The sequence below is a fragment of the Cyprinodon tularosa genome, unplaced genomic scaffold, assembly GCF_016077235.1.
Source record: "Cyprinodon tularosa strain WSP-4 unplaced genomic scaffold, ASM1607723v1 ctg221, whole genome shotgun sequence".
In the NCBI taxonomy this organism is placed as follows: Eukaryota; Metazoa; Chordata; class Actinopteri; order Cyprinodontiformes; family Cyprinodontidae; genus Cyprinodon; species Cyprinodon tularosa.
The window spans coordinates 251,096-271,116 of record NW_024038824.1 but is presented as its reverse complement, the minus strand read 5'-3'; the positions used below and the strand labels follow the sequence as shown (position 1 = coordinate 271,116).

The 20,021-nt window shown below is 39.0% G+C and overlaps 3 protein-coding genes across 3 annotated transcripts in view; all 3 read right to left on the bottom strand.

Annotated features, from left to right (window-relative positions):
* Window positions 1–47: 47 nt before the first annotated feature.
* On the bottom strand, window positions 48–6,667 carry znf622 (zinc finger protein 622). Its single transcript, XM_038286172.1, has 7 exons — window positions 6,531–6,667; window positions 4,532–5,096; window positions 4,166–4,438; window positions 3,901–4,063; window positions 3,513–3,637; window positions 3,281–3,424; window positions 48–696 (listed from the first exon to the last, which is right to left on the bottom strand). Exons 2-7 carry the CDS (start codon window positions 5,088–5,090, stop codon window positions 563–565), a joined length of 1,398 nt encoding a protein of 465 aa, XP_038142100.1. The 5' UTR covers window positions 5,091–5,096; window positions 6,531–6,667; the 3' UTR covers window positions 48–562.
* A 583-nt stretch (window positions 6,668–7,250) lies between these two features.
* LOC119784203 (tripartite motif-containing protein 16-like) lies at window positions 7,251–9,334 on the bottom strand. The gene has a single exon (XM_038286151.1). It carries the CDS (start codon window positions 9,258–9,260, stop codon window positions 7,608–7,610), a length of 1,653 nt encoding a protein of 550 aa, XP_038142079.1. The 5' UTR covers window positions 9,261–9,334; the 3' UTR covers window positions 7,251–7,607.
* Window positions 9,335–11,558: 2,224 nt separating this feature from the next.
* Window positions 11,559–20,021, bottom strand: part of retreg1 (reticulophagy regulator 1) — a 36,848-nt gene continuing 28,385 nt past the window's right edge. Inside the window, exons 4-9 of the mRNA XM_038286161.1 lie at window positions 17,491–17,608; window positions 17,215–17,299; window positions 16,991–17,113; window positions 16,643–16,713; window positions 14,542–14,665; window positions 11,559–14,453 (exon numbers count right to left, since the gene is read on the bottom strand). Coding sequence (XP_038142089.1) covers window positions 13,951–14,453; window positions 14,542–14,665; window positions 16,643–16,713; window positions 16,991–17,113; window positions 17,215–17,299; window positions 17,491–17,608 — 1,024 coding nt within the window. The 3' untranslated portion in view covers window positions 11,559–13,950. The remainder of the gene's footprint in view (window positions 14,454–14,541; window positions 14,666–16,642; window positions 16,714–16,990; window positions 17,114–17,214; window positions 17,300–17,490; window positions 17,609–20,021) is intronic.

Genomic DNA, 20,021 nt, shown 5'->3' with positions numbered 1-20,021 from the left:
TCCACCAACTGATCTATTAAATGCATTCCTTTTAAGGCAAAACCATGTGATTGTGAATCTTTATTAGCAAATACATTTAAATACAGTTTTAATAAAAACCTGAAAGCAGAAAAGAGGAGAGGGAAACTTTTCCACATTATGAGAAACTCAGACATAAATTAAAACTGAACCAGAAAGTTTGCGTTTACTAAGCAAATTTAAACCCGATCCTTGATTTTATATAGAACATTTTTCCTTCATTTTGTATGACTGAAGAAAACTTCTATGAAGTGATTTTTGCTTTTTCTTAAGTTCGTCATGGTTTAAATATTGAGGTTGATCAGATTCCTTTATTCTATTGGGTGATTAAACAAAACCAGTTCCTTCGTTTTTTGAATTACCCCAAAGACTTGGAAACTTTATCACATCATGGTTTGAATTGAGGTCATCAGACCTTTAATTAACTCATCTGTGCTGTTCAATCAAAAGGAGACAGAAATGTGTTTCTGTTGTTTGCTGGCGGCCATCTTTCAGCTCTATGAGCTCACAGTCTGTGTTACTCCTTCAGCTCCTCTTTCCCAGCTTAGAACATAACTTGGACTCTGAAATGCATCTGCTTGGTGGCGTTGTTGCTCATCCCCGTCTTCAGCATCCACTTGGACTTCATCCTCTGTACGTACTGCAGGTCTCTCTGTCTCTGGTGGACGGAGCCGCTGCCTGGAAGGGACAGAGCATCAGCGTTCAGGAGGTTTTCTCACAGTTAGTTCTGATATGAAGGCCATAAAGATGCATGATAACTTTTCAGCCTTCTGAAATTCAGGGAGTTGAACCAGATGGAAAAGCATTTCAAAAATTCAAGAAATAACAGAAACATTTATTCAGTTCACCATGATAAGATCTGATGTTCATCACATTAACTCCTCCATTCAGCTGTCAGGAGACGCCAGAATTTACGACTTCAGCTGAGATTTGGAAACTGATGTTTTGTCAGTAAAAATAAAGATAAATCTGAAAGGTGCTCTAAAGTATGCAGTTTTTCCCCATAACAGCATACAGATAAAGAGAATAAGTGGGAATCTATATTACTACATAGGTAGTAATATAGTTAATATGTTATAATGGGAAGGAATCAACCAGTTTATTGTTATTGTGAATGATAAACATTCATGAATCAAGAATGAAACAAGGGTTTTAAGCAGAGAGCTGATAAAAAAAAAAAAGGATGTTTCTTTTTCAGGCTAAAACAATAAATTGGAGTAATCAATCCAATCATCCAGGTCATAGGCATTCCAAAAAAGTTAAAAAAAAACAATTTACTGGACTTTGTTTCCAAGTTTGAAGGCATTTTGCTTCCCATCCAGGAAGATTTTTAAATTCAAAATGTCAGAAATATCGTTGATTACAAGGCTTTATACAGTAGCCTAACATAACCTGTAAGGAGTTCGATTAAAACAATTGTAACAGAGCAAGATTCAAAATGTTTGGGAAATTCTTTTTACATAAATTGTAAACAAATATTGACTACATCGAAAATATCAAAGATGTCTCAAATTTAAGATATGAGATAACACAGTATAACATACTATTTTATTTTTTTTTTTTTCCGAAAACACAGCTTCTTTCTAGTTATACAGTAATTACAATATCACAACCAGACAGCAGGGGGCAATACAGACCACCCAGGAACAATATAACAATTAAAAGTGTTATTTTCATGTTTGTCAAAAGAGCAACGGGATACCAGTCAGTATAGCTACAAATATATTTTATGGAAGCATATACCTTTGATTTAGTTTCATTAATATCTAGTTATAGTTATGAAGTAAAATTATATATAGAGTCATAGCTTCCAACTTAAGGCCAAGAAAAATAGATATAGAAAGCCGTTATTGCTACTTTTACATCCATTTGATATTCAATGCAATTTTTTCAATACTCATTAAAAAGCTGCTAAACTCTGTATTTTATCCACATTATAGCTATACTTCAAACCTTTTTTATTTCATCATTTTTTTTTACCCGTATTTAAAGTCACTGTGGAGGGTCCATTGAAACATGTTGCAGACTGCTGCTTCAGACAGAGGCTGCAGAATGCATTAAAGCTATAGCGGAGGATGTCCTTTTTCCTGCTGGATCATCCAAATAATTGGTCCTGCTAATTGTCAGTAATTCTGGTGATGTTTATGTAAGGGCGTCCTACATGCTCGTTCCGTTAGCTATTTTTTCTGCGCATGCAGACTTTCAGGCATATGCATCTTTGGTGAGTTACGGTTTCAGACAGTCATTGAAGTTCACCTTTCTCACTACGGTTCTATGAAAATGGCCGAGGGTCATTAGAGAAAAAGTGTCTACGAAAAGTATCAGAAGAAAAGAAAGGCCTCAGAAGAGGAAAATATATCCCAGAATGCTTTGCGCAGAGTGTTCTCCTTGTGGGAGGCATTTTGGGATTTGCTGTCATGGCGGCCCGCTGTTGGATACTAATAAAGATGGTGCAGGCACCAAGTGGTGGAGGAGGAGTTACGTGACCAACAGGGAGAAAAAGCAGTGATCATCTGTCCAAACGGTAAGTTAACCGAGTTCACTATAAAGTCCACTTTATAGTCCCTGCTCTATGTAGTGTTTGAGGGATTTGGGGGTTAGGGCTGACGTATGAGCTATGAGAACAGCAACTTTTAAACAGAGCATGCATGAGGAGAAATTTAATCATGCATGCTCTTGCACATGTTTAATAGGCATTCCCTCTCGAGAGCGGGTACAGGGTTGTGTGTGTATTTTTTTTTAGAGTGGAGAGGGCGGGTCTTAAGAAATTTGTGTAAAATCCTCCACTAAACCTTTACATGTCCCTAAAGTGCTGCAGTTCAGATGGTTTCCAGTAGGGGGTGCTGCAGCAACAAAAGTTTTCTAAACAGATGCTCATAAACAGAAAGATTTACCTTCTTTTAAAATAGGAAACTATTGGTAGCTAAGTAACGTTTTTTTCAGATTCTCAGAAAGAAAAAAAATGGTAAATGAATAATTGTAATCACATATATTCCCTTTGATTTTTAATTTATCCCTGGTTTGCATGTTTTCGATGTCTCTGCTGCAGCACACCTGATTGAAATATTTGCATGACCTCCTTAGCAGCCTTTAAGTCTACTCCTCATCCATTTATATAAATCAGGTGTCTGGCAGCGAGGAGAAATCTAAAACATGCAAGGCAGTGGTACTTGAAGAGCAGGATTGAGAACCACTGATGTAACATATAGAAATAAATAGAAACTTCCTGCATTTAGATGAGTCAGAGTGACTCTAGCCTCACCTGTGTCTCCTGCCCAGCCGAGAGCTTTGTAGTGCCGGAGAACCCTGCCAACAGCGTTCCTACTGTGGTTTAGTACCACGGCCCGCTGAATCCCGAACCGCTGTTTATAATACCTCATGAGGGAGCGGTGGCCGATCTTTGCACCTAGAAATGAGGGGGGAAAAAACAATCAGCCTTTCAGAATGTGCATCAGATTCAACAGGAACTCTGCATGTTCCAACCACAAAGGCACCTGAAGGGAGAGTCAGCTCCATCGTGTCGTCATCATATTCCAGGTTCTTGTCATCTGGCAGCTGGTCATCATCTTCATCATCCATTCCTTCGTCTTCTCCTTCTTTCCTGTCTGGATAACTGCTCCTGTTAGTGAAAACAGAAGCAACACTTTTACAAAACACTTTTCTTAAACCATTTTATCATTATGAACTAATGGCAGCAGAGAACAAATGAGGAAATGAAAGAAAACAGGAGGAAAGAAAAAGCAAAATAGGAGAAGGAAGAAAGAACAACATGAAAGAAATTAAAAAAAAAGATTTGCATAGCGCTAAGGAACTCTGCCAATAAACGATGATCCAACAGAGAGTTTACAAGTTCCCATCTAAACAAGCTTACAATAGAAATACCTAAAATCATAGAAGTCTGCAAACTCCAGTGCCGCGTCTCCGTCTGTGAAGAGCTTACAGTGGCTTTTGTCGATCATGTGATTCTGCACCGCTTCTGTGGAGTAGAATGAACGCCCCTTCTCATTGCACCACAAACACACGTTCCCAGCGCCGACTTTTTCTCCTGAAACAAACAGAATCAACGTGATTTCACCAGGAAACAGAACAAACATGCAAACAAACTCCTGGATGAGAAAAGACGGAAAGATGTCCACTTAGAACTCACCAAGGTATCTGATGAAGCCCTTGAGGTCGACCAGGAACTCCAGGTCTGGGATGAAGAAGCTGTGGACTTTGGTCATGTGTGCGATGTTTTTCAGGAGCGACCTGGAGTGGTGGGAGCAGAAGAGGCAGTCTATGACGGGGATGGAGCCCGGCAGGCAGGGAGGCTCCGAGTCAGACGTATCCTCAGCGCCTTCCTCCTGATCCATTGTCTCCTCTTCTTCAACATCTTCTTCCATATCATCATCCTCATCATCATCAACGTCCTCCCACTCCTCTGTAGGATTTTATAAAAACAATAACAATTAAAGGCTAATTTCAACATTTTCAGAACATATAGGTGGAATAAATCAGCTGAATCGTTTAATACCTTCTGCTGCTGCAGCTTCTCCTCCCTCACGTCTTTTCACTTGCTCTTCTAACCACATCATCCGTGGTGGTTTCTCCACCTTCGCTGCTCCCTGTGGACCCTGAACCTTTGCCAGCTTGGCCGGACTGGGCCTCTGTTGCTCCTTTAGCGCCTGCTGCAGGGCCTCGTTTTTTGCGTCGTTGTCCTCCTTCTGTTCGCAGATCCCCTTCTCCAGGTTCTTTTCGTTCATCTTCTCCACTTTCCTCTGGGCCGCAAGCAGCGCCTGCCTCTCAGCCTGCTGATGCTTGTGGGACTGCAGGTGGTTCTGGTAGGCGTTGGGGCTGGAGAACTTCTTGTTGCAGACGGTGCAGCTCTCAGTTGTCGCGGTGTCCGTCAGCTGCTGCTCGGCGGCGGCTCTCTGCGCCAGGACGCGCTCCTGGAAGTTTTCGGCAGTGACCGGCGGCATGTCGGCCACCTTGCGCTTCAGGTTGTAGCGGTGCCAGTCGGTTTTGTAATGCGCTCGCTGCACCTCGCCATCTGAAAACGCCACCCGACAGCTGATGCAGGTGTAAGACGCCATGCTGACCTGAAGAATGAAACACATCTCTCATGGTTAGACCTTTTAATCGAAACATATATATAGAAAAACATGAATGTGTCAGTCAGCTTTGTTATGTTTTCTTTTAGGCAGGTTTAAGAAATTCCGTACAAAGAGTTCTGGATGGAGCTCAAAGGAATTTCCAAGCTGGTTATTTTTTTTTACTTCTTTTTGAGTAAAACTAACACTTTCAACCTTCATAATTCTTTATGATCAGATATCTTAAGAAGAAGCAATAGAGGGCTGAAAGCCTTTAAATCAACATGAACTTCCTTAATACCTCATAGAACCACATCCTGATCACCTGACCACAAGGCATTGATCATTTGTCTAAAAGCATTGAAGCTGTTCATGTGGACATTAAAATACTATTCAGTAACCTTACATTTTTGTAATAAATACATGACGAGTAGCTTTCTATTAATTAGAGGTTCTGTCCTGTTGGTAGGGAGATTTCCTTCCCACTGTCGTTGCATGCATGCTCAGGATTGCTGAAGAGTCAGTGCAGGCAGATATCATCGCTCCAAGTTCATCCAGGAGGAACATGTCTTCAAAGTCTATGACTCGGTGCAATCAGCTGGGTTTTCTTGTTAGAAACTTTTAACCAATCTGACTAACTTGTATCTGTATCTGAGATTACGTGTTTTGTGAATTAGAAATATAGAAATAAAATGAATTTAAATAATTATTGGTGTAATGTAATATCTAAATACTCGGACCAAGTTTTGATTTCTAGGTTTCCATTAGCTGTAATCTCTAATTCCAAAAAAACAAAATAAACACTAATAATATTACTCTGTGGGTAATTCACTTGCATGAGCTTTAGTGTAAGTATCCAAGCATTACATGCTTTTTAAAGATAAGCCAATGTTCTAAGCCAATGTTCTAAGATTAATGCTCTTAAGATGACCTAAAAATTACTTTGACAAGCTTTAAAATGTTGAAATATGACTATCAAAACAAATCTCTCTGCTAATGAAGAAAATTAACTAAATTAGTGGGTCGTATTACCATGACAACATTAATTAGAGAGGCATATTTCAGGTGTACGTCAGCAACAGAGAGTCATTAAAGAGCATAAAAATGTCTCTAGAGCATTTCTGGGTTTCATAACATTATTTTGTTGCACATACAAGCTTCGGACCGTTTTTTCTCACACTAGCAGCTCATTTAAGTCAGTTTTTTTTAAACAATTGTCATACAAATGTATTTAAACAGAACAAGGATAAATGTGAAAATGAAGATCCCAGATACATGGTGAATAGGCCTGTTTGACATCACCTGTCCTGATATCTGTTAGCAACAAGCTAACCCAACTTTACAGCTCCGGCTAAACACAGCCGTTACAGACCAACAGTTTGGACCTTTTCTATCTAACGTCAGTTTCTAAAAAAGCATTGTTGTACGCCACTAATTACTTACGTATTTAATGTAGTCGCTGCAAAAAATCACAGAATCAGAACAGATTTTAGTGATGATATTTTCCCAACATGCAAACACGAGGACAACCTAAAACTAGGAGGTTAACTTCTTCTGATTTGAACTGAGTGTCTATTTGAAACCCAAGCGGTTCTCTATTGCCTCCCTCTGGAGAAAGCTATGCTCTACAACATAAAGGAGGAAGGTGCTGCATTGCAGTAAAGCGCGTCAGCGCGTCCACCATATTGTGAGTGGCATGTTTAGTTACAATTTAAAAAGCAATAAAACCTATTTCATAAGAAAAAAAAAGAAAGACAAGAAAACAATCGACTGGACTCATAGATTATTAATTTTTTTATTTTATTTACAAAAAACATCTTTATTTCAGAGCCAAGAATCACAATCAAAAACAAGATACTGAACAATGTGCAAAACAAAATAAGAAGTAAGGAAACATAAAGTGGCAAAAAAATAATTGCACTTACTTTTTAGGTTATTTTGTGAAATAAATTGTAAGATATTTCAATTCAATTAAGTTTATTTATATAGAGCAAATTCACAACACATGTCATCTCAAGGCACAGTTCATCAGATCATACAATCAAATTGATTAAAACTTTTCTATCTAAGGAAAAACCAGTTGATTTCATGGACTATTTGACTCCAAGACAATCCCTCACACTAAGAATGCTTGTGGCAACAGCGGAGAGGAAAAGAGCCCTTTTAACAGAAAGAAACCTCCAGCAGATCCTTAGTGTGAGCGGCCATCTGCTGAAACCGACTGGGGTTCAAGCAGACAGAAGCAGTGATAAAAAAGTTTTTAACCCCACACAAATATATTTCTTTTCTAATCAGTCTTTTAGAATGGAAAGAATACCTAATTAGCATTTTAATGATTTAACTGACATGCTAAAGTTGGTTAAAAAAATGCTTAACATTTTATAAAATGAAAAATTCAACGAGAAAGACATATAGACAAAACTTCAATATTTTCTTCATTTTTTATTTAAACTGCCAAATAGAAATAAAAGCAGCTAGTAAAAGACTGTTTCGATTCACTTGAACTCACAGCCACTAAAGTCAAGTCCACCCGAGTTTACAGAACTCTGCTGTAACGTTGGTGTAGTAAATCCAAACTCCAGCATGTAACGGCTGAGTGAATGTGGTCTGGACTCTGTGGAGGAGAGTCATGGTTTCAGAGACGCTGTAGAAACATAGAATACCTGCTGAGTGATCCAGGTACACTCCTATTCTGGAGGAAACTGGACCTGAGATGGGGGTTTTATTTTTCTTGTGATAAAATGTGTATGTTTTTTGATAACAATCCAAAGCCCAAGATTTGCTATTACGCCCAAATGCACATTCACCCCCTGCTCTACTGATACTCTTGTATGAAACAGCAACAAACCCTCCTCTCCCTTTCCATTCCACTTCCCAGTAACAACGTCCAGACAGACTCTCTCTGCTCAGAACCTGGCAACAACCAGTGAATCTATCTGGGTGAATAGAATAAGGCTGATGTTGACTGATAAGTGTGACCTTCCTGTTCCCCTCTGTCAACACAAGCTGTGTGTGTGTTGTGTTTGGATCTAGAGTGATGGTACATGAATATCTTAGAAAGTCGGCTCTGCTCTTTGGGTCTTTTATTTTCTGGTCACTATCAATCGCTGGTGATGAGATGTTTGTCCTTTTCTCTCCCAGAATGTCCTGCAGTTTGTCTCTGAGCTCTGACACAGCTGCTGTCACATCCTCAAAATTTCTCAGAGGACGGATATTGATGCTGGATGAGTGTGTAGACTCACTGAGTGCTGACAGTGAGGGGTAGCTGTGGAGAAACTGGTTGTGATCCTCTGTGTTTAAGAGCTGCTTCAGCTCAGCTTCTTTCTTCTTCAGCTCAGTGATCTCCTGCTCCAGCTTCTCCTGAAGCTCTTTGACTCGACTCACTTCAGTTTCCTGCTGGGATCTGATCTGCTGCTTCACATCAGAGCTTCTTTTCTGGATGAGACAGATCAGCTCAGTGAAGATCTTCTCACTGTCCTCCACTGTTTTATCAGCAGAGTGATTGATGGCCTCCACCTCCTGTTGAAGCAGCTTCACATCTTTCTCTCTGTCCTGGATTCTCTGATGGATATTTCCTTGTGTCTCCTCCAGCTCTTTCTGCCTCAAAGTCCTTTCTGCTGCAGCTGACACTGTGTCATGGTCTTGATGTTCATCCATTAAACAGAGACTACAGATACACTTCTGATCAGTACGACAGAACATGTTTATTACCTGATTGTGACTGCAGCAGATGTTCTCCTGGAGGTTCATGGCCTCCACCAGCTTGTGTTTCTTAAATGTAGCTGAATCATAATGAGACTGAAGGTGTTTCTCACAGTAAGAGGCCAGACAGAACAAACAGGACTTGATGGCTTTCAGCTTCCTTCCAGTACAGAAATCACAGGCCACATCCTCAGGTCCAGCTTCAGGAGCAGCGTACAGTCCAGTCTTCTTCAGTTGCTCCACCACAGCTGCTAACATGGTGTTCTTCTCCAGATCAGGCTTCGATGCAAAAGTTTTCCTGCACTGAGGGCAGCTGTAGGTTTGTTTTTTATCCTCTTTGTTCCAGTGCGTTTTAATACAGTTCATACAGTAGTTGTGTCCACAGGGAATCGTCACTGGATCCTTCAGTAGATCCAGGCAGATCGAACAGGAAAACATTTTAAGGTCCAGTTGTAATCCGTGCTGCTCCATTTCAGTTCTCTGTCACTGTGACTGTTGGGACCGTAAGTAGTTCTATACTTAACCTACCTTCTGCAGGAAACAAATAAAAATATGTGGGCTGACTGGAGATGAGAGGAACAGTAAGAAGAGGTTTGGCCGGTTTTTTAACATTGTTGAACAATTTACAGAAAACATGACCTGTTTATGACTCAGCCTGAATGTTTCAATAATGGATCTTTGCTTATATAATAATTGCTTATGACCTTATTTCAAAGCCTGCAATCATTAGAATAAGATAATTAGCTATATAAAAAAAATGTAAATAGATAAAAAAAAAAAAAAAGGTTTCCTGAGACATGGCAGAGGAAGCCAGCAGAACCACATCATCTAAGAAACAGAAATTTGCTCATCCCCAAACCAGACATCCTTTAGTTCTTGAATCCATCTAGACATTTGCATAAAAGTCATGTAAACCAGAAATGGGTCAAACCAAATGCCAACAAACTCCTACTGCACTTGTACAGCTGTTGGATGGCCCCTAGTAAAGGTACTTATGTACCATCTAGTACCCCTGCAGATGGTGTAGAGCTTGTCCACTGTTCCCCCGCTGGGACGAAAACTTACTACCCTTAGAGTTTGGAAAAGTAGCTGGACTTCCTTCCAGCACCCTGGCATAGGCCTTCCTGGGGAGGCTGAGAAGTGTGATAGTTGGAAGAGATCGCTAAATTGAGTGTTTTGGAAAGCTAAAATCTGAGGCTACCCCCTCTGTTTAAGGTTGTTTGGCCTCAGAGGGGGTGGCCTCAGATAACAGCTTTCAAAAACCTACATTTCAGCGATTGAGTTGATTCCTTCCCGCTATCATCGCAACCCCCATCCCTTTACAGAAGACAAGAACACCTCGCCTGTTCAGCCAGGCCAAAAATTCCCTCTAATGACCCCCTTTCAGAGACATAGACAGGTATGGGGTATTGCAGGCTAACAAAGAACCCAAACGACCCCCATTTCTACAGGGCTATCCCGTTGGTCTGGTTCAATTTGCATGTTTTCTAAGCCAAAACAAGGCTTTGTTTTTTAATCCACTCTATAAAGCCTCAAAATCAATGCTGTTTCTGACATTTTGAATTGAAAAAGCTTCCTGGATGGAAAGCGAAATGTCTTCAAACTTGTAAACAAAGTCCAGTGGATTTTTTTTTTTTTGTTGCTTTTTTACAATGACTAAGACCTGGATGACTGAAAATCTTCACCAGCATATTTCACTCTACTTATTCTAATGAATTATTTTGAGCATTCGGGTTTACAGTGTAGTGACTGAAACTGATGTTCTGTGTGACTGTATGTGTGCATGGTGTGCTGTCCTGCGATGGACTGTCAATCTGTCCATCTGCCTTTCACCCATAGACTGCTGGATATAAGCACTAGCTGGCCATGACCTTAATAGAAAAGAAGTATAAGACAGATTTACCTGCTATCCACCATAACTTAGAATGCAAACAGAAATGTTCCCAACACATTTCCTGTTGTCACATATTGTCATTTTGTATGCACATAGTGTATACAAAATGAAATTTAGTTTTGTACAGCTTTCATGATATTTCCATTTCTTAATGGGCAGCAGTTATCAAATGTAAACAGTGTGGGAGCAAAAACATGGTGCAAAAAAAAAGATTGAAAAGGAAGTTCAGAGCATTAAATATATATGGTGCAAACATGCAGTATTTTTGGTTTGGTGTTATCAGTGTGATGGAGGATTTGTGACATGATTTAGATTTTTTTTTCCAACAGTACAGCAGTCTGATGGCAGTGGGGAAGAAGCTGTTGCAGAATCTACTGGACCTGCATTTAATGCTGCAAAGCCTCTTCCCTGAGGGCAGCAGGGAGAACAGTCGATGGTGGGGGTGTAAGGGGGCTCTACGGGCTCAGGACACACAGAACTGGGATGAAATGTCTTTAATGGTCTTTAATGGAGGGAAGAGGAGCCCCGATGATCCTCTGTGCTGTTCTCACCACTCTTCTCACATTCTTCCAGTCTGGGGCGCTACAGTCTCCACACCACACAGTGTGAAAGCTGGTCAGAACGCTCTCTATGGTGAAGGTAAACTGTAAATCACTTCAGTAGGAGGTGGTTGGAAAATAAATGCTGCATTCATTTACACAATGAAAAGCGAATACAATATGTATTTATTTTGTTGTAATGGCTTTGCATTAATACAATTTTGTGAGGCATCATATCCAGAACTAAAGTTAAAATATGCTTGTTTTCTTGCTCAGACATCTACGGTGAATAAACCTTATCCAAGACAAGAGAGATGAAAGAATTTAAGTCAATAATTTTTTGATCAAACTGGATCTCTTTTATTATACACGAACTTCTCTCAATATGGTCATTCTGCTCATTCCCATCCTAAAAGATCTGCCAAATTCAGAATTACCAAAGTGATTCAGACAGATCTTATCATTCCCTCAGCAAACAACAAGCCACAAGAAACCAACACACAAGTGACACTAAAATACTTTAGTTGGATGTTTAAGTATTCAGATATCCATGCACATAATTATGAGACCAGCTGCATGTTAAAGTAAAAGTCAACCAAGCTACAGAAATGTTTGATAATCAAAGTAAGGTACACAATAAACTCTAAAACAGGAAACAAAATGAACAGCATTAGTTTCTCTTAACTTTTCCAATCAATGACACAGTCATGAACAATGTTATCATGTCAGCCTGAAAAAAACAACTATGCAGTGATTGTCAAAAACTAATTTGCATCTTTGGAATTCTGGGAAATTCAGCTGAAAGAACTGCTCAAAATTTCATGCGATCTTTGAATGTTTAGTTTGAATTGCTTCTGAGAAAATAAGTATTGAGCGTCCTACTTCCCTTTAACAATAAAAAACAGCTTTGGGTGGTGCAAGTAAGAATACAGCCTGATAGGCCTCCTTCATGCCAGATTAATACCACATTATGAAAGTTAAAGTTAGCTGAAAAACTGGATGGTGTTAAAAGGGAATAGTTTATATCGTTGGGAGTATAATAGAAGAGCAACACACTGTCTATTATGATACAGAGAAGGACCTCATTAATTTGCCTTAAGTTACCCAAAACCTTTCTACAGAGTTTGCTGATGTTCAATACCACTGAGTAGTTTAACAAGATCAAGGATGAAACATGGCTGAAGGTTATCCATGGTGTGGGGTTAGTCCACATCTGCATGGCTTAGATTTCAATGCAACTGAATCAAAACTGAACCAAGTGGCTTCAAACACAATCAAACCCACAATGCTGCACTTTATAGCTCCAGTTTAATTACCATATCCCTCTAGGTATTAAACAATTCACACCCTCCATGACAAAGAAATACCTCAGCAAACTCAGGGCATGGATTTTGGTGTGTGTTGAGTTCAGAGCATAGAAACAGTTCCAACACCTCCAAATTGCACCAAGGACTGGGAGACACACTGAGGTCCCAGCTTCAAATTCAAATTTTCAGCACGACTAAGATGTACTTTGACCCCACTCCTGAAAGCCAAACCTCATACTGAGGCTGTGAAGCCTCAGGATAATTGATAAAAACTTATACTGTTATTGGATGCATGAGTTCTGACTGATTTAAGCACCTTCAACAAGTTTCAAAGGGTTAAAACTTGGATGTTCTGTCACTGATGTGGGTCAGAGGGCCTGTAGGGGCCTGTGTACAGCAGCTTTACTCATCAGTGAGCCACAGGGCAACTGTTGCCACAATGTGTGTGCATAATTAGATGAATGACTAACTGTAGTGTAAAAGGCTTTGGGGTCCTTAGACTTCATAAAGCTCTATAAAAGCACAAGCCATCTGTCAGCCAAAGTTAGCTTTAAAATCAGATACGGGACATCCGCCATTCCACCAATATACGCACCTATATAAAAGGCACTGTTTTTGTAACAAATAAGTGAGTATCGTTCCTGCAGTATCAGCAGTTCCTGTGCACCCAACAGATGCATGAGTCCTCCACAGGACTGAGGCTGAAGTAAAAATGTTGTTGGTGTGGATGCTTTCTAAAGTTTGGAAGAAGATATTTGAATTACCACTTGCATGCAATGACTTCGCAAGACAGGAGGAAGTAAACTACATAATGTCTGTAAGCAAGTCTATTGGGGGAAAAAATCTGTCTCAGTTGGCCTAAGGAGATTTCAAATATGTTAACCAAAATTCCAATATTGTGCATCCTTACTAAAAATTATTCAGCAAAATGTTAACCACGACAGAAAACTTGCTAAACCACCTTTAATATATGCAGATGATAAACCTCTAAAAACATTGAAGGAAATGTTTTCCGCATTGATTGCTCAGGGGAAATGATTAAAAAGTCCAAATACAGATGGTTTAAATATGGCACGGGTGACGGGTCTGAACAAAAGTGCATATCTGCCATTTTTATTCCCACAAACACAATATCCAGTTATTTACATAAAAGTCCATAGTTTTAAGGGCCAAGTTTTGTTTTTAAATGTGTTGATATCTTAATAGAAACTGAATTGTGGGTAAAGATTGCGTGCAGATAAAAGTATCCTGACTAAAATTCTTCTAGAAACAGATTTGTTTTAAATGTATATTTTAGCTTTAAAAGATGAAAATGGTAATTTTTTCTCCTCAAACCGAAGGCAAAAGTGACAGAAATCTCCCATCTCATTTCTGAATGTCCTCTGTGACTGTTTAATCGTCTCTGTCAAACGTTTAGCCGATTACTGACGCCTGAGGAGTTTAGAGAGGAATCCAGAAGAGGCTGGTTTGTCGGTCGCAGCCGGTTCCTCCACTTTGGGCTTTGCCTTCTCCTCTACAGGCCCCAACTCCCCTTCCAGTTGCTCCAGCTCAGATTGGTCTAACAGCTCAAAGTCTTCCACATCGCTGTCCGACTCCTCGGCTAGCTCCAGCAGCTGGGTGGAATCTGGAGGCCTCGACCGCTCTGGGTCTTCATTCAGAGCCACCAAGCCGACCGCTGCTTCTATTCTCTCCTGAATTGCAGCTGTAACTACAGCAGTGATAACGCTGTCAGCCATCTGTTCCAGGGTGCTGTCAGCTGACCGGTCTTTCTCCGTGACAGAGGCCGATTGTTTTGATTTGACTTGCTGAAGTGGAGGTAGGGAAAGGTCAAGGCTGAGGTCATCATCACCATTGGTTGTTGTGCCATTATCAAGGGATGGGAATTCTGGGAGATCAGCAGTAAATAACTCTTCTTTATCAAGATCTGAAAAAGAAAATGTAGGACCAAGATAAGATTAGGAAGAAAAGATTATCCATTTAGGAAAATCATCAATGAACCTGTTATTTCTCACCCTCTGAGTTCTCAGTCTGGGGAGTGTGTCCCTCTGATAGGTTAAAAGTGCCGTTATCCGTCCATGTCACATCAGACACTTCTGTATCTGACACAGACATTTCCTTACACACTGTAGAGTCGAGCTGGTGAAACACACACACACGCAAAAATCCCCCAGAAATGTTACCTTTCACAACAAAAAGCAGCGTCAAGCTGTTTCAGAGCTAGGCTTAATAATTGGAACTACCAAATCCAATGCAGAGTTTTGACAGGTCTGCAGATGTATCGGCTCTTGTAACCAGTGCAGAAACTCAGAATGCTTATTCTACAGTCACTTTATTTCTGTAACTGAATGTTTAGAGAATTTATTTAGGCTGCAGTAGTCGTTGAAATAAAACATTAACCAAACAAATTCAACTACAGCTCTATGTCTGTTTTCTTTTTTTGGATCCAGCTGCAGCTACTCTTTCCTGAACATGATTCTTAAGGCTACTGGTGCCATTAGCTGTGTGATTTCTTTTTATCTTTTTGCTCAATGCTTCTGTTTCATTTTTTTTCATAGGAAAAGTTATCCAAATTATTTGGCACACATCTCCTGTGTTTTTGTTTGCTTCTGACATGATAACTTTTGTTGCCACAGTGTTTCTGCCTGTGCTCATAACTCCTTTCTACACCATGGTGACCCATAATTAGCCTTGTTCTTCTGCATATTTCTAGTAATTCCTTCCCACTGTCGCCTTAAAATAGCTCAGAATGAGCAACAAAGAAATCCCCTCATCATGACTGCCATACTGCAACTTTAGCCACAAGAGGGCGCTTGACTTAAAACGTCCAGGTTTAGCCCACTGATTTCTATTTATAAACTGGATTGCTGATAGGCAAAAAAAACTGAAGTAACTTGCCGCCATCTTGGTAGTCCCTACTTTCATGGAGTCGTGCTATAAAAATGCCTGTAATGTAACGTAATTACCATAACAATGTACACAAATGTACATCTTCAATTTAGCACTTTTGGCTCATCACCAGATAGTGTGCATGTGTAATATTGTTGATATCTGAATAAGTATATCATGCTCCATTATCACACTTATTATGTTGTGATGTATTTGTATAATATGTTATATTACATTATTTATAAACTTAATGGACTTTCATACTGACTATGCAATGTGATGTGCCCATTTTTTTTTTACCATAAATTACAGTCATCTTCCAGATACTATGAAACAGCAGGTGTGTGTCAAAGCGATGAATTTATCTTTGTTTTAAAAGTCTTAAGCCCCCCTGAAAATGAGAACATCAACGTTGCTCGATGCTGTAGCGCCAATTTGTTTACTTTTCGACCGTTGTAAATAGGGAGTACAAATATGGCTGCCGGTGACTTCACAGCACTCTGTACTAAATGGCCTATCAGAAATCCAGTGAATAAATAGAGATTACTGGTTTAGACCCACTTATAGGGTCAGTTATGCTAGACATGTACATTATGTGTGGAAATGAGGCACAGGAACACATCCTCTGCAGCTTTTTATTTTTCGTACAGTTTTTCCTCTTATAACTAATATTCTGGCCAACTCTAGGTGAAAGTTTATAACACAAACTGCAACCTCACAACACAATATGCAAAAGTAGAAAACACAGATATTTCCAAAATACAATAAGATGGAAAGACTACTGCCAATAAGCCAGTCATATTGGTCTAAATCTGAAAAAAAATTACTTTTTTAAAAAATGCATGCAGGGTGTAGTAAAATAATATATTTTTATATAGTACCGGCAAGAATTTGACCCCTTATTGTAGTTAAACCCCAAATAAATTGATTTATGTAACTGTATTTAAATCTATAAATTTCATGAAAATCCAATAGCATGTATTTGTTTTCAGTCTTTAAAAATAACATTTTTGAGTTAAGTCTGTTTTAAATGTCCCATTTTTCTAATATCATGGCTAAAAAATATGTAAAGGTTGTATAAAACTAGGGAAGCAAACTCTATGACCTCACTGGAGGTTTAACAAACTGTCAGACTTAATATGATAATAAGGGGTAAATTGAATTAGTTATATTGGGACCCTTTTAGCAAACAGGATTCGATTAAGATGGTTGAAATGAATTACAAACCTTGGGGAACATGGAAGAAAGGTCTGATTCAACATCCTTCATCTCCGTCTGAGTTTGAATTAGTCTCTTGTCTGGAAGTAATGAATTGGAAAATGCAAGATTAGGTCCAAAACCATGTAATTGTGTCAGTATATTTATTAATATATATGAAATACGTTTTTACATAGATATGCTAAAGCTAAATATGGGGAGTTCAATCAATAATCCAGTTCTAGGACTTTTACAAAGGAGGACACTTTGGATTTAAAATATCTTATCTAAAAAGGTATATAATAGATAAGGGTTGATTTAAAAGAAAGGATATAATTGTCATAGTTCCAGATATCTCCCACATTGTTTGATATTTACCACGGTTCTGCTTGATTTTCTGAAAAAAGTGACCAATGCCGAAGTCCAGCTTCTGCAGAACTGGCTCCAGCCACAAGCTGATATCTTGAGATGAAATCAGAGGCCAAAGGAAAATACTCAGCACTGCATAAAAAAAATCATGATAATAAGGGATAAATTGTTACATAGTAAAACAAGAAAGGGCGTTCCAAAAATGAAAAAGTGCAAAACGTCTCTTTACTCACCTATGATATAGGAGATTATGATTCCTGGAATGTAGCGTCCTAAGACAGCAAAGAATGTGCACACGCTGCAAACCAGCAGGCAGAACTGTAGCAGGAAAAATTAAAGAATGAATAATTCCTCATGCTTGGTTGTTATGCTCTATTTTTGTTTATTGCAGCAGATTTAAACTTTGTTTCCTTTCTGTTTAACTAATCCCAAACTCAGTCTGAGTCTTACATCTCAACTGAGTTAAGCCACACTGTCTGTAATTACGTTGAATGAGTTTTCAGCCTTACCTTTCCAGGATTTTGCTGTTTAAAAGCTGACGTCTCCTCTAGGAAAAGTCTGAGGGAGTCTCCGAGCTGAGCTCCAGTTCCAGAACGGCTGTCTGGACCAGAATCAATGAGCTCCCAACTAAACAAGGAAACACAGAAGCCAAACATTAATGAAAACCTTCAAAATGTACAAATCTGTGTTTGGAAACATTCAGAAACTGGAAGAACGAAAGTAAGAATATACAGAGGTAGATGTCCAAAACAAGTATATTTCTAATTTCTATTTATACAACTTTAGTATAATTTTTTATTATATTTGTATCCAAGCACCTAAAAACGGATCAAATTTGATTTAATATTTGTAAAAGATGTTCTGATCCTAAAGACAAAAATATTACACAATGACAAAATATTTGTTTAAATCCTTTTTTAACATTAACGTAATGATGTTATTATTGCACAGATGAATAAGTAGAGGCATGTCCCCCACCCCCAGCAAGGGGTGGCGGGCTGTTGCAGTTTGAAGGAGCAGAAATCTGTTGGTGTTACAGTCTTGGTTCTGCTATGTTTTCTTTTGTGTATTCTGTTTTACTTTGCTCCATGTTTTTCTAGTTTTTATTTGTTGCCCTCTGCTGCCCTCTTGTGTTCTCCTTTTTCCCTAGCTCCTTTCCTGTTTCTGCTCTGTTCACACCTGCTCCCAATCTGCTCGTTAGCCCTCTCTTTGTTTCAGTCTCCCATAAATACACTTCCTGTGCAGTTATTCAGTGCTGGTTCTTCGTATAACTTCCTCCAACTTCTCTCTGAGCCTTCCTCCTCGTGATAGTATCCTCACTGATGTCTCCATGGTTTCTGGTTTGTTTTGACTTTGTTTTCATATTTTGATTTTTTGATTTTGGATTCCTGGTTTCTGGTTTGTTTGGACTTTTTTTTTCCTGTTTTGGTTTTTTGGATTTCCTGCCTCTGTGTTCAGTTTACCTTTCATCAAACCCAAAAGAAAATCACCTCTGCCTCCCTGCCTCTGCATTTGGGTCAACAAACGGCAACCAAATCCTGACAGTTGGCAGAACAGTCTTTTTTTTAAAGCAGAGTCCTCGATGATGATTGGCCATGGCAGAAGGGTGCACAGGGCTGATAGGCAAATCTGTTTTCTTCAATATTTGCCATAGCTCAATGTGATATCTGCTCAGCTGATAGGATATAACATTATAATATCAAAGCTGATGTGGAGACACGAATTACTAATTGCAGATAATTTAAATTTTACTGGATACTGTCAATATTTGATAAAATCATTACTCCAGGAAACTTATGAAAACATTTAAACTACATCTAAAACTAAGTGAGTGTAACTTCTTCCTCCTTTTGCTGTCATTTCTACAGTTGAGTCCATGTTAAATGAAATGTCACCACCTAAATTTAGGCATGGCCCATAAAACAACAGGAAGATGATTGTTAATGCTGGAGTCAGATGGGAGCAGCGATGAGACATAGCTTTTTAAACGGTGGCACTGCTGGACATTTAGAGCCTGAAAAATGAGATGCCAAGCATAACTTCCCGACTTGCTATTTTAAAATTAACTATAGATCATATTTTACATAAAGTAGAGTTGTGACTCACATGTCATCTATATGGGAATAAAAATATCTAAGAGAGTAATGTTTAAAGCATGTTTCCTCTCTTAAATCCATGTGCCACAAGCTCAGTCCTTCATCTGTCCTTATTGTAAAGCCAACACATCTAAGGTTATAATACTATCTCAATGTTGTAATGTGCAATGATGCAGAATTTATCTGTGAAATTAATGTTTGACTATTTTTCTCAATGTAAATAAAAATAGAATGAAATCAAGAGTTGTCACGCTTTGGCTTAGAAAACTATGATTGGATATACATTAATAGGAGAAAAGAGAAAAATGACCTCGAGAGGTTCATATAAATAGCTGCAGGAGTAACAGAAAATACCTGCATTGTGGTTACTGCACAGGCCAGTTATTGTTATTGGTTTTAAGGCTTCCAATCTTCCTTAAAAACTTGTCAAGCTGTTGTTCTACTAGTGGCCTATGACTCAGCAGCGTTCATTACATGAAATAACAGCATACTAAATTTAAATCCAGCTGAGGATGGAAACTTCCTCCCCTGTGTGAGCAGCTGTCCTGGAAAACAGCAAACAACTGGTGTAAAATCACCATGAAGATCATGTTGCAGCAACAACAGAGTCATCTGCTGTTTTAATTGGAACAAACTGTATAGACTTTATGAGGTTGTTTATGAATAGGTGAGGATGTTTGCATAAAATGTTAATTAAAAGAAAACTAGCAAATTCGATTTGGCAAACTTGCTGCGTTCATCATGAATTGTTCAGGTTGCAGAAAATACAGTAAATATTTCCTGTTCACTTTTATCACTCTGAAGCATGTCTGCTTTGGCCTAAAAAGGGATGCTAAGTCATAATCCATCCATCCACCCATCCATCCATCTATCCACCCACCAATCCAACCATCCACCCATCCATCCATCTACCCACCTATCCAACATTCCATCCATCTATCCAC

Bases quoted from the DNA above. Each gene is read 5' to 3' on its own strand.
- znf622 (XM_038286172.1), bottom strand. From the start codon at position 5,090: ATGGCGTCTTACACCTGCATCAGCTGTCGGGTGGCGTTTTCAGATGGC. The intron at 4,064-4,165 runs GTGAGTTCTAAG...TGTTTGTTTCAG, and splicing joins GGGCTTCATCAGATACCTTG to GAGAAAAAGTCGGCGCTGGG. The intron at 3,425-3,512 runs GTGCCTTTGTGG...CCTCATTTCTAG, and splicing joins GGAGCTGACTCTCCCTTCAG to GTGCAAAGATCGGCCACCGC.
- LOC119784203 (XM_038286151.1), bottom strand. From the start codon at position 9,260: ATGGAGCAGCACGGATTACAACTGGACCTTAAAATGTTTTCCTGTTCG.